The sequence below is a fragment of the Phyllostomus discolor genome, chromosome 1, assembly GCF_004126475.2.
Source record: "Phyllostomus discolor isolate MPI-MPIP mPhyDis1 chromosome 1, mPhyDis1.pri.v3, whole genome shotgun sequence".
Taxonomy (NCBI): Eukaryota; Metazoa; Chordata; class Mammalia; order Chiroptera; family Phyllostomidae; genus Phyllostomus; species Phyllostomus discolor.
In genome coordinates, this window is record NC_040903.2 from 157,086,595 (window position 1) to 157,099,960 (window position 13,366).

Genomic DNA, 13,366 nt, shown 5'->3' on the forward strand with positions numbered 1-13,366 from the left:
GAGAAGTTTGCCAACCCCTGGTCTCAATGAAGGGACATTTAAAATTATGTACCCCTCCGCCCACCCCAAAAGAAAAACTCCATTTTATTCAAAGGCTGTTACATTGTGTACACGGACATGGTTCTGCCATCTCAGGGGACAAACCAGGGGCGAGCAAATCTAAGTGACTCATTCTGTTCTCATTTGGGACTGCCCACCACCAGAAGGTGTCAGCAGCTGCTCCATATGTGTAGGGTCCCAGGAATTGTCCACTGACCGTCCTTCAATAAGTCCTCAGGCCCCAGATGACTTAGAAATCGCTCCCTGAGATGAAAACAAGATCTCACATGTGAGTGTTTATAACAGTTGCCGAGCTCGAACCTTGGACCCCACACTCACCCTTTCCTGCGGTGCTTCTGCATGCTTCCGTGGCTTCCCCCAGCAAGGATGGCAAGTGCTCTTTCCTACAGCTTTTATTTTCCTGATGCAGAGGGTGACCCTAGGGGGCAGTATTTCTACATCTAAGTGTTGGTCTCTGCCACGTTCACCTTCTTTCTTGGTAGGCATCTGCTAGAACTCCTATTTAAAGAGATTCTTTTCCTGGTCCCTTCCAAGGCTGTTTGTTGATCTTGGAATTCTATTTTCTGAGGCTTTTCATTCTCAGGATCAGTTTCTTTCTTGCATCGTTTAGTTCGTCAGGCTCTATTTTCTTAGTCCATAAAGTAAAAACAAAATATGAATTGATAAGAAAATAACATTTTGTTGCTAAAATATAAGTTGAAATAGTCTTTTTTTTTTTTTTTTTTTTTTGCTGGGGAGGGGCTTGTACAAAATAAGCACTGCTCTCTGACTCTCAGCAGTCTCAGATACCTCAGTTCTGGCTTCTGTTCACTACACTTTGTCCAACGTTTCTGACAGTCCTATCTCTAGTACCACCGAGTTCATCTAACACCCCTGGAGCACTCTACAAGTCTTGAGGTTCTTCAGAAAAAAAATTACAGAAGGTAAAGTTCATCATACAAAATTCATGGTGATGCCCACTAGGATCTAGTCTAAGGGGACAGACTTACCCCACCCCTGCTGCTGCTGCTGCTGTAGCGCTGGTCCCTTCAGATGCCCACTGTGCTCAGATTTGGGGGGAAAAAACAAAAGGAAAAGAAAATCCAGCTCAGACCATCATAAGAAGCAAGTTTCCATTTAATCATTCTACAGGATGTTTACTTTTTAAAAAGCTGTGTCTGGCAAGAAAACTTAGCCCCTGAGGCTGCTGTGACGAGTCTGCCGGAACCCAGCAGGACAGCTCCTGCAGAACACACGAGACAACAGCTCTCTAGTCTTCAGCTAGTGTCCCGTCTGCTGGGTGACACTGCTGTGATCATCGGTAATAGTAAAATAAATTATTTTTACTCGATACTTTCAAAATAATACACATCTATGAAAAATCAAAATTCAAAACCAAAAGTTATCCTGCAAGTTGGGAGGATGAGTAAGAGTCGCCGAGCCTTTCTTGAGAGAACCTCTGAAGGAAATGCGCTTTCCCAGTTTGCTTAGACAGGGCATGAGCCTATCCCTCTCTTCTTCTGGGAGACAACCCTCCTAGGCTGTGGACTTTTGAGTCATGAAAGGAGGACTTGGTACATGTGCCGATGGTTTCCGCGATGGGTCCCATTGCTGGGAACGGGTAGCCGGGCTCCTTGGTCCACCTGGCTAGTTACTGGGAGGAGTCATGCCTTCTCAGGTGTCAATGAGCAGGCTCACCACTGAGCGGATTTTGCAGGCAAACCATCGCCTGAGGGGACAAAAGTATTGATAGTGGAATTGTTCAAACTCGGGAGTCTGGCGGATATCGCGGAAAAAGGCAATGTCAAGGTCGGACTCGGTAAGGATGATCAGGAGGAGGAGCAAAACAAAGAGGAGTCCCATGGTCACAAGGAGCAAACGGAGGACACTTAAAACAAACTTATTCACCTGTTCCTCCTCTGGCCTGCCGTGCCCCTGACACAGGGCCCTCAGCTCTCCCCCAAGGGCCTCCACATCGGCAGCAGTTGGGGTGCTGGCCTCAGACTCCTTCTCCTCCTCGATGCTGCAGGTGGCCCCATTGATCTGCCGGGAAAGCAGCATCAGCTCCAGGCTGTGCTCGGCCACAGGGGTGGGCAGCACACTGTCTGCAGGGCTGTAGGCCTCGTCCGCAATCACTGCGACTCGCTCATTGCTGTCTGCCCGGCTGCTTCTCACGTGAGGCAGGAAGGTGTCCCCGTGAGAGGAGGAACGCACCGGGGTGGAATGGGCACTGTCCCGGAGGGACTCGAGGCCTGGAAAGGAAAAAGGAGCATGAGTTGGCTTTTCTGTCCCAGTGCTCACATTTTTTCTTTTTGCTTCTGGTTTTGGCCATGTTTGTTAAAGATGGCACCATTTCTGCGTCTGGTGTCCTGGGCCTGATCTGTGGCTGCAGTCTGAAAGAGAATGTGAATTGCAGACTACCTCCGATTGAGGGCTGGGGCCATGGTTTAGGGAGCACAGGTTTGCCTCCTGGGCTGAGGGCCTTGCCAGGCAGGAATGGGGAGGATGAGGCCGTGTTTTGCCTAGCTCGGCCTCATCTAATGCCGATTCTGGAGCCGAGCGTCCTTTTAACAACCTAGCCACAGCTGCTTGAGCTGGCGAGGCCATCTTTTGGGTTTTCTGCAATTGCTGTTGATCTCTTCAGCCTCCCAGTTCCAGCCATCCTGACCTTGTGGGATGTGAAAACCCTGTCTGTTCTTCCTAAGGGCTCTCGGAGAGAGAAGTGCAAGTAGCCTTGGGCAGCTCCCTCTCTTCTCCCCTTTGAATGATCTGGGTCCAGAATAGGCTGACAGGTTCCCTATTTTAGACACTTTAGAGTGCAGAGTGGACTTGGAGATCTTGCTGGGTGAGGGGGAAACTCTCTTACATTTGTTAGGAGAGAGGGGGTCTTGTGGCCCCTAAAACTACCCACTATCTCTTTATTTTCCCAGATGGAACATTTCTCTTTACAGGGCTCAAGCTCTGGGAGGGGAAACAGGAGCTGGTTACTCCTGCAACCCAACGACAGCCACCCAGGCCGGAGGATATGGGCTCAGAGGCACCGAGTGGCTCTCAAGGAAATGGCTTCTCGTTTCAGGTTCAACACCTGCATTTTCCTTTCCTAGCCATCTTGGTGGTGCCACAGTGGTTCTCCCTGCCTTTATGGCCTATGACACAAGAAGCCAGTCCCCGTCTGTTGCTCTGAAATTGACCCTGACTGTCCCAGAATGAAGCAAATTCCCAGACAAGTAAAACCTTGACCTTCCCAGGGCTGATTAGGGAGTTTGCTGGTGCAGGGCTAGCTTCAAAAGCCCAAAGTTCTCTTAAAAGGCACTAGTGGCCTTTCAGAAGTGTGTTGCATCTCTCCTTGGCTCCCCTGTGGTACAGCCATCGGCACCCAGGCAGCCTGCCTGCCCAGCCTGCTGGAGCCCATTTCAACACCAAGTACAGTTAAGGATTCTCCCGAGGAATGAACCCTGGAATTATAAACAAGAGGTGGCGGGGGGGGGGGGGTGGCAGCCCCGTTATCCACCTACACTCCCCAGTGTCTCACCATCAGCACGTCTGCCGATGCTCTCAACCTTTGCTTTCAGGAGCTCCTCATGGTCCTGGCTGCATTCTGTTTGTCCCTATGCTAAGAATCTTAAATTTGTATAATGTTTTAATCGTTTTAAATCACTTTCATTTTATCTTTCAACAACTCCATGAAGCAGTGAGTGTGAGAGGTTACAGAACTTTCCCAAAGTCATATAGTTGGTTGGTTAATGGCAAAGACAAGGACAGAATCCAAGCATCTTTCTATTTCATGGTGCTAATGATCACATAGTTGGAATTTCTGGGGAGGGGGACAGTGGTCCAGGATGAATTAAGTCAACAGCGTGCACCTTTCTTAGATTGAGGTCCTAATTGCTCAAGAAACTCTTGTGCAATAATGTGACATTAAGAGCCTGCTTCCTGTGGCGGAACTCTTGCTGCTCCTTTGACCCGTTTCCCCCAGTGTCCCCGCTCTCGCTCCCCCGTGTGCACGTGCAGCATGAAGAACATGTGCCCGGGGGTGTGTGATGGGGTCTCATATAAAACTGAAACCTTCAGGCCCTGAGCACACATGGTATTGGTGCAGCTCTTTTCCCAACCACTCCTGTGGCCCCCTTTCCTCTGGAACCTCAGCGCCCCCTTGCACAGGGCATCTCACACCCTATCGAGGGGCTGTCCCCTCACAGGGACAGCTCTGACTGCCAGATCTTTCAAAGTATGAGCAGCTTACTGCCAGAAGCCACTTCCATGCAAGCTTGGCTTGGCCTGCAGTTTAGCCCTAAGCTGGGGAAGGAGAGAGGCAAAGGCCGTGATATCAGAGAAAATTGGGGGGACACCAGAAGCCACATTAGACTGAATTGTTGGTGTTCTCAGTAAACAAATAGTGGGTATGGATGCATTTTTAGTAGTGTCTGAGAAACAAAATTACTCTGTAAATGTTAGTCTTCTGTTCCCTCAGCAGTTAGTCCCGTACAGAACTTCAGGTTTCACTGTGAACCACCACCTGCCTCACCCCTTCATCAAACCTGTCATTCTCGGGGGTGGGATGGGTGCCGTGCATGGGACCTGGACGAGTGGCACAGCAAAACAGAGTGTCGTTTTTACCTGGGAGGTGCTCCGGCTGATTGCGTTGCCCAGAGGTGGCTCCCAGGGGGCTGGGGGGCACAGTGGTCAGGAGCCTACCCTGGAGCCGGGGCCCCATCCTCAGGATGCGCACACTCAGGGGTCGAAGGCAGTGATTAGTCAACCGCAGCTGAACTCGGACTCTGGTGTGGATCTTAATCAGACTCTTCCCCATGGTAGCCCAGGAAAGCAGATACTTCTTCAGTGGAAATCAGCCGATCTCTTCATGGAAATCAGCCAGGCAGGGAGACTCAGAGGGAAAGGACGGAAAACCAGCTAGGGACAGAGGATCGCTGCTGCTGCTCCCACGCTATGGCAGCGCCTTCACAGTGTCTCCCACGCTGGAGCGAGCCTGGGCTCCATGAGCCTCAGGGCCGGCTGAGCTGCAGGGAAGGAGCAGCTCTGAGAGAACCATGTTATCAGGGGCCTGGATTCAGTCAAAGGCACTTAGAGCCATAAAAAGTAATGCTTCCCCAGCCTGTAGCTGTTTCCCTGAGGCCCTTCCGTATAAGGCCCTAGACCTCTGGGAGGGAAGGGAAGGGGACAGTCCCCAAGGGTAGGGGGAATGGGGGTTGTCTCAGGAAATCCAGGGTGTGAAGCTATGAAGACTTTAGGCTTTGGACTGAGTGGCTTTGAAGTGTGAGGAACTGGCACTGGGGCTGGAAATGGACTGTGTCTCATCCTTCGCTGGGATGAACCTGGTGCCGTCAGCCTCAGGGTGGATGGGAAGAGGGACACACAGTTATGTTTCCTCAGAAAAGAAGGAGAAAATCATTCCACTCTCCTGAGATGAACACCCCAAAAGAGGAGGGGCAGGGAAAGCCACACTCAGGTCTCCTGTTCAGTCTACGGGAGGGTGAGCCAGGACGCTGCCCGATGATGGTCAGGCCTCCGCAGTTCCATCCCTTGCGTGGTGATTATACTTGGTAGTTTACACGGCGCCCTTCCAAATTCACACCTCCTCTACAGTGGGGGCAACAGGCTTAGAGAGGTTAAGCTACCTGCTCCAGCAAATACATGGCAGAGCTCTGATTTAAACCTCACCTTGGACTTCCTGACCAGGCCTGTCTGCGCTGTGCTTGCTGCCTGCCCAGTACGTGCTTTAATCTCTTTAAAATATTGCGCATACCAGCTTCCCTGCCACCAATGGCAGGGAAGATGTCCCCTGTTTACAAGTGGAACGACAAAGACAGTAAGTGAAGCACTCAATAGTGGTTGCCCAGCAAGGGTTCTCAGCCCTAGAGAACCACACGCAGGTGAGGCGCAGGCAGTGACACGTCATAAAACCCTAAACACAAACCGGAGATCCTCCCATGGAGCAGATCCTTCCTAACCCGAGCAGTTTTCCATTTTCATTAATAAGCGGCATTCACTCAGAAAGGGCAAAGGGCCTTTCCTCCCCAGCCTCCAAGATACCAGTTTGAAATAATCCTGCTGCTTAAGATCTTCTGAGGTCCTACAGACCATCATCATCATCGGGAATGAAAACAATTTCGCACCTGTATCCAGGCTTCAGGGCAAACCGGGTCAGTGACAATGGCAGGAGGACACCATTGCCAGTCTCCTGACAGTGTTAAGTACCTGAGACTGGAGAGGTGTTAACCTGAGGCTGCTGGGGCATCTAGTTCCCACTATACACAGACTTCGTCTCTCTTCCCACCTCCATCTACTCCAAAGGGAGGGCAGGGTTGGGAGAGATGGACAGACTGGGTTTCCTAAGACAACATTGAAGAGTTCAATAGCAAGAGGGCAGATTTCTACAACTGAAGTAAAGGTGGTAGCAGTTATTGGAATGCTTCAGAACCGAGAGTTTATATTTTGGTTAACTGCCTCAGCTACCCTGATAATTTAAGCTGTGGAGGTTGGTCAGATCTGGAAAACAAATGAAAAGCCTCTCGATGGGAAGCAGTTTCAGAACTACATGGAACCTGGTAGATCCCACATACACTTTCCCCAAGCACTTTCAGATCCACCACCCGCTCCTGGACTGCAGCTCAGCAGGGCTGGAGGGGGTCCCCCATTGCCTGACACCCAGCTTCATTCCCATCCACTGGGCAAAGCCTTCTCCCTACCACTGGAGCAACTTGCTGCTGTCTCTAATGCAAATACACCTCTTCTCAAGGTCCCTGAATGGAACTGGTCTAGGTCGCGACTCAGAAACCTGTGGTCATCTCCAGAGCTCATGCTTACCTTCCATGATGGAGATGTGAACAGCTCTTCTGCGGGTCCTGGGGACGCTGCTCAGCCTTGGCCCATGGGTTATGGAGGGACAGCTGCGGCTGGGAACCATCCCAGCCCTGAGGTTAAAGAACACTGTTAGCTCAGTGCACAGAGAGCTGTGGTCAGGATTCAGAGTTGATGAGTGGCTACTAGAACTGCCTGGCTGTATTAAGTCTTTTGTGTTCTAAAAGATCTTTAATGCCTGCTTTTTGTCTTTAGTCCCCGGATCCTGCTCAGAGACCCTGCTGTAAACTTGTCCACTTCTCTCACCCCTGACCCACCCAAACCTTCCTGGAGTGTGGCCACAGTGCCACTGGTCTCTGGAGAAGGGTCAGGGAGTAGTGCCCCAGGATAACCCGTGCTCCCAAAAATGTGCCCGAAGATGGATATGGCAGCCTCCCCTGGCCTCCAGCAGAGGTGGCTGGTGGTGGGGGCTTATGTGAAGGGGCGGGTAGTGATGCTCTCGTTCCCAGAGGTCAGGCTGGCTGGTAAACCCTAGCTCTCTTGGCCAATCACATTCTTTCTGGGTCTCTTCGGGTTCTAGGAGATGGGCTTCTAGAAATGCATGATTTATAATTATGCATGAAACATGGATCTCAAAACTAGTTTACACATAGTGTGAGAGGGCTACAGGGCTGTCCCTGGCTTTCTGTAATGAACTGATTGCACAGCCAAAGAAATCCTGCTGCCTGGACATGTCCTCCATGGTATATGAGCAATCTCAGGACTTGGGAGGACAGGCGAGAATCACCCAGGAAGGTGGCTCCGGGGTCTGATGCATTGTCTGTGCTGCTTATATCGGCCTGCCTTCTCTCCCTCTCCTCCCAGGCTCAGGGATTCCAGGGTCAGATGGCTTCCCACACCTTTAGCTGAGATGAGATTCTTTACTTCTCCTGCCCTGTTCTCCTTCCGCCTTTTGGGAGCCATTGTGGCCAGAATCTTCACATCACTCAAACTGCTGGCTTTTTTGAGGTTCCGGAACCTGTGCTTGAACTGCTTTTGGGGGAAGCCCCTGGCAGCCTACCTGTGGATTTCCGGTGGCTCCCGTTTGATCTTGGCACTTGACTCCATCACTTCCTTTGCAACTCGGCCACTGTAAGTAGTGTAATAAAACAAGGAGGAAATGAGACAGGGTTCCAGGACGGGCTCCTCTCTAAGATCTTAGATTGCTCTGGCTGAACTGGGAAGTGGCCTCTCTGGCCTGCCCGTTCCCACAGTTTAGGCCACCATGAAAGGCTTGCTTGCTGGGGTAAAGAGTTTTAACATGCCCTGACAGCTGACCTTAGAGAGCTCTTTATCTCTGGAGTCTTTGGGATCTTCCATTCTCATTTATGAATGGTTCCTCATTGTCCAGCATGTTCCAAAATATCGCAAAAAAAAATCTTTACACAGACATGAAAATAACTACTGTCACAGTCCTATTGTGCGGCTGTTGTAAGGGCAGGAGGAGAGGCACTCACTGAGAACCCTACAGACCCAGCCACAGGGAAGGAGAGAAATGGTCAGAGGGTTAGGAGACAGAATTTGGTGGAAACCTCAGGCTTTTCTGGAGGTTCCCAGTTTCTTTGTTTTCCAGGGTAAGGACCGCTGAGCCACTGTCCTGGAGAGAAGGGTCTGAGAATAGGTCCACAACGGTTACTTACTGTCACTATTTACCTGTATCGGAACCGGCTCCCTTTAAAAAATAAATTGCTGCTGGACACTGTGCGGACTTGGCTTGACTTCTCCAGCCTGCAGCAAGACAAAGTCCAGTGTGAGAGATGGCCCGCAGCGGTCTCTGAGGCTGCCGCAGCGCCTGCCCAGCTCTTTCCAAAGAAACCCCTCAGGAAAAGGCCCTTTGCAGCCGGGCTGGTCTCTGACTCCTGCAGGATCTGAGGGCTGTGCTCACGGCCTCAGTGCCAGGGACAGGCATGCTGAGGCCCACTCTCCTGTCAGGGGAGCGAGGGCTTCCCCAGGGTGTTTCATGGGGTTGACCAAGGAGACTGAGAGGAAAAAGTTAGGGGTGATGGTCTGGGGGAGTAACAAATGCCACGCACTGAATTGCAGCGGTGTGACCTTGGGCTTCTCTCTCTCTCAGCCTTAGTCTTCTTATCTATAGAATAACAGGCCGGGACTATTCGACCTCAGGAGTCCTTTCCAGTCCTAGCATCTAATGCTTTGTGTCCATGTCTCAGTGATGAGGGTGGAGAAGAGAGTGGGGCTGCTTTCCTATGCCATCTCCTGGGAGAGTCCTAGAGTGTATTACCATGTTACAGGCCCTGAGAAGTCCTGAAATGAAGAAGCTAGCTTAACTTTAATGAAAGTTCCATCACTTATTTGAACTTGGAACCATGCTGCCATCCCTAGAATGACTATTAACATCACTCTCAAGGCTGTAGAGACAGCTGATGTGGAGACGCTGGAAGGTCAGGGACACCTTTCGGGTGACTTCTCTGATCCCACTTTGAAAAGCAAGTTTGGGCAGAGCTGCCCAGAGTGAAGTCTCCCAAGAGCCAACTTGGCCCACGGCACGCCCTGGATGCCCTGCTTCTACTGCAGCCTGGAACCCATCTAGGTCTGAAGCCTTTGCTGGGAGTGGGCAGTAAATATTGAGGGAACCGTCCTCACAATCCATGAACAGCAGTTCCTGAGAGTCACCACCCTCACCTATCTCAGGGCTCTGTGAGGCTCAGCCTGCTTGCCTTCCCGCCCAAGCACATTCGTGGGTCTGACCTGGCTCCCCTCAGAGCACTGGGCCAGAGTCAGGAATCTGCGAATGAGAGATGCTCAGATGCTCAGCTGCTGCTGCTAGAGACTTGGCACAACTGGGGATCTGACCCAGGCTAGAGACTGAGCACTTAACTAGAACATTAAGTGGTTAATGGGAAGCTGCAAAGGGACCTTGGTTTCCACTGTGGGTGTTGGCAGGGCTGGGTGGGTGTGGAGGTCTATTAATGATTGGAAAGACTCAGAAACTGAGCTCGGTCACAGGTGCAGAAGCACAGTTCTGATCCCGTGACAGAGAAATGAAGGCCTCCAGAAATGGTGCTGAAATGCTTTCCTGGCTTTCCTGGGACAGCCAGGGACTGAAAGGGAGGGGAATCTGAGCATGCAAAAGGAGAAGTCTTTTCCAAGTGTCTTCTCCTTCATGGGAGGAATAAAGGTCACTCAAGTTAGCATTCAGGCCACCCTCTCAGTTCATCCTGATTCCATATCAAATGCATAGAAAGTTGGAAGCAGTTCAGAAAGCCTGACCCAGAAACAACTTCCGGGGCAGTGTCCCCAGTAAGAGGGAGGAGTCCAGTTCTGCTGGTCAGCATACCCATCCCGCGTGGGTAGCAAACAAGTCTGCTGTCTCCAGGATCCTTCAGGTTACTGGAGGGAGAACTATGGTCTCTTGGGCAGAACATACCACACACTTTTGTCTTATGTTGTCCTCATTAAGGTACAGCTTGTTAAATCATAAATCATTGCATTCTAAAAACAAGACCAAGGGTTTTAGCGAAACGCACTTTATCTGGCATCTCTCCAGTTTCTCAATGGGCTCTTTCTTTGCCCCCTAATGCTTTTATGACCACTTTCTTAAGGAAAGAAAACTGAGCACAAAATTCTCAAACACTTTACAAAATTCTATGGTAAATAAAGTTGTTTTTGGCTCAAAGTAGGCTTCTCAATACAAGACAAGTCCTTGCCCCCCTCCAGCCGCCCCATCCCGGGCTCCTGGGCACTTGGCCTGTCATTTGGCAACACCTCTGGCTGCGAGGTTCCTGGAGGGGCTGGACCAACGCCAGCTTAGCACCGGTTCACCCACTGGGGAGTGGGCCCCGGGGTCTTTCTAAGGCTTAGGGAACTGTTCTGGGCTGTGCCTGCTCTTTCATGGACCTGTCGTGTTCTGAGCCGTCCTAGGGCTCGGACTGGCTCCACAGGGCTGGTTTGGTTTGAGTCAGGCACCCACGGGCTTCTTCTGGCCCAAGACTTACTCTGGGAACCCGGGACTGGTTTGCCACTGAGGGCTGTCCCAGGACGTCACAAGGCAGTCCCCTTGGGCAGCTCTATAGAGACACGTTTCCAGACCGGGTCAGTTCTGTCCCTCCACGGGGTGCACACAGACACCCACCCAATACGGGGTCCGAGTTTTACAAGGAAGCTCAGCCCTGTCACCTCATATCTCATTTCTCCAAGTTTCCTGCCCGTCACTGCTCTAAAAGTAGCTTTTATGACTTTGGCTCTGCAGGTGACAGTCCCCATGCCAAGTGTCCACTCACTTGTAGAAGGCTTGGTTCTCAATTCCACATTTCCACAGGTGCTTGCAGGCTTCTGGAGTTGGAGCAAAATATGTGAGAATAATTTTCTTTTCCTACAAAAAATCCCATATAGAAACAGCTGAGTGTGGATGCAGAAGTGGAGGGTGAAGTAGGCCAGGACCCTGAGCCCTGAGCTGTCTGAGGGCTGCTACGACACGCACAGGCTGCGGACGGGGAAGGGGCTGCCTGGCCGCCGGCTACTCGGAAGAGAAGGCCCACAGGACCCACTGGTACGGAGCTCAGTTGTGCGTGTGAGTTCACACCTGGCAGGGCCAATCAGAGTCAGTCTCAGCTGGCACAAATTGAACCAAGAGTCCTCACCAGAGAAAGTGGTTCTCATATCTAAAATTTTTTTTCTTATTTATTATCTTGGAATTTCCATATGGAAGCAAAATAATCTTACTGTGACTGCATTTCCTGGAGGCATGGAACCTCTGGGTGTCATTGGCATCCCTAAGGAAGCCCTATGTTCCAGGGCCTAGCCACCTCTCCCGCACCTCCAGATCTTGACCTTGGTCTTGGCTTAGCATGCACATGGCTCAGCTCTACCTCTACCTGGATGGAGCACGTTGGTTCAGCCCTGGCCTCGGGAACCATCCCAGTGCCCCAGCCCTCCTGAAAAGAAGGAAGCCAGCACTCACCTCTTTCTGACTTACGTATAAATAGAAAGTCTTCCCTTCGAATTTCAGCTTGGTCACTTCGTTCCTAGAAGCACAAAGAGAGTGCCAGTCACTGTGCTGCGGGCTGCTTGTTCACAGCCAAGTCTTGTAGATGCACAGCCCACCCCGACTGGCAGGGGCTCCAGGCACAGACACAGTTTTAGCCAAAATCAGAACTAAAACAAGACAGCAGCGCAGTGTTGGAACAGTTCAATCCACAGTTTTCTGGTCAATCAAACTCTAATAATTGGGTGAGAGGAGGAGTTCAGGCTCACTCATAGTGGCTGTCAAGGGAAGCATTGGCATGGGAAGTGAGTCTAGGTAGAGCGGGTCCCGGGCCATTTCAGGACTTGGTTCATAACATAGGTGCATTATCCGGATGGGACTATCAAACATAAGATGCCACAGTAGCTGATGAGGCCAAAGTTCAAGATACAGCAAATAATGAAAAACAATGCAACCAGGTTCTGAGGGAGTTGAGTCTTTCAGGTGACTGTGCCACTGGATGGGAAATGCGGTTTAATGCAGACACATGTCAAACGATCTCAGGGAGGGGGCGAAACAACATACCAAAGAGAGAGAACAGATTACATGGAACAGTCATGCAGCGTACTGACCAGGAAAGGGGCTTAGGGGTTTTTGTAGAAAAATCCTTGAAGCCACCAGCCCAGTGAATGGCTGCAGTAAAAGAGGCAAACAGGATACTGGGGTATATCACCCGTGGGACAGACACAAATCAGAAGTGACATGGTTACTGTACATGGCACGGCTTAGACCTCACCTCCACATACTGCTTGCAGCCTTGGTTACATTTACAAAGTGGAAAAATGACCAGGGTCATAGGTGGATGTCCCTGAGAGCCAGAGAACTAGACCTTAGCACTGGTCACTCTTCCCTCCATTTGCCTGACACGGCTGCCCTTTGGAGCCGACAGCCCTCCAGCCTCTCAGGGGGCGAGGTCCTCATCATTCTGCCCGCTGGCACCATGGAGTCTGACCGTGCACATCTGCCTCTACTTGGCTTCTTCCTCTTTGCAATTTTTAAGAAGATTTCCTCAATATCCTAGGAAGTAGCTGAAAGGTAGTGAGAACCATGCGTATCCAGTTTACTACTGGACCGAACTGAGGGGACAGAGGAGGGTCACATTCCCTGGAAATCATGGTTGTGTCAGAATGAGAGTTCACAGCTCCGACCACCAGTTCTGAGCTAATACAAGACACAGTGCAGTCCCTCCCTGTTTGGCTCCCGTCTAATCAGTCACTCGATCTCTCTCGCACACAAAATACATATCAATCAGTTAATATATAAATGAGCACACAGATCATCTAGGCTTCAGAAGAAAGACAGGGAAGTAAGAGTTTTCTATTGGAAGTGAGATTGGGCCGACACCTACGAAGGCAGAGACATTGTGAAGAGGAGACTTCCTGCAGACGGGAGAGGATGAGGGGTCGGGGGAGCCAGGCAAACATCCCGGCTTCTGGGAGGGGCGTAGGGACACTTTGGGAACTGCAGGTCCCTGTAACAGGTGTG

At 50.9% G+C, this 13,366-nt stretch overlaps 1 protein-coding gene across 1 annotated transcript in view; it reads right to left on the reverse strand.

Annotated features, from left to right (window-relative positions):
- Nucleotides 1-993: 993 nt before the first annotated feature.
- The window catches only part of FRMD5 (FERM domain containing 5), a 285,688-nt gene continuing 273,315 nt past the window's right edge, over nucleotides 994-13,366 (reverse strand). Inside the window, 7 exon segments of the mRNA XM_036032671.1 lie at nucleotides 994-1,768; nucleotides 1,948-2,291; nucleotides 6,865-6,971; nucleotides 7,919-7,987; nucleotides 8,551-8,625; nucleotides 11,139-11,230; nucleotides 11,819-11,882. Coding sequence (XP_035888564.1) covers nucleotides 1,721-1,768; nucleotides 1,948-2,291; nucleotides 6,865-6,971; nucleotides 7,919-7,987; nucleotides 8,551-8,625; nucleotides 11,139-11,230; nucleotides 11,819-11,882 — 799 coding nt within the window. The 3' untranslated portion in view covers nucleotides 994-1,720.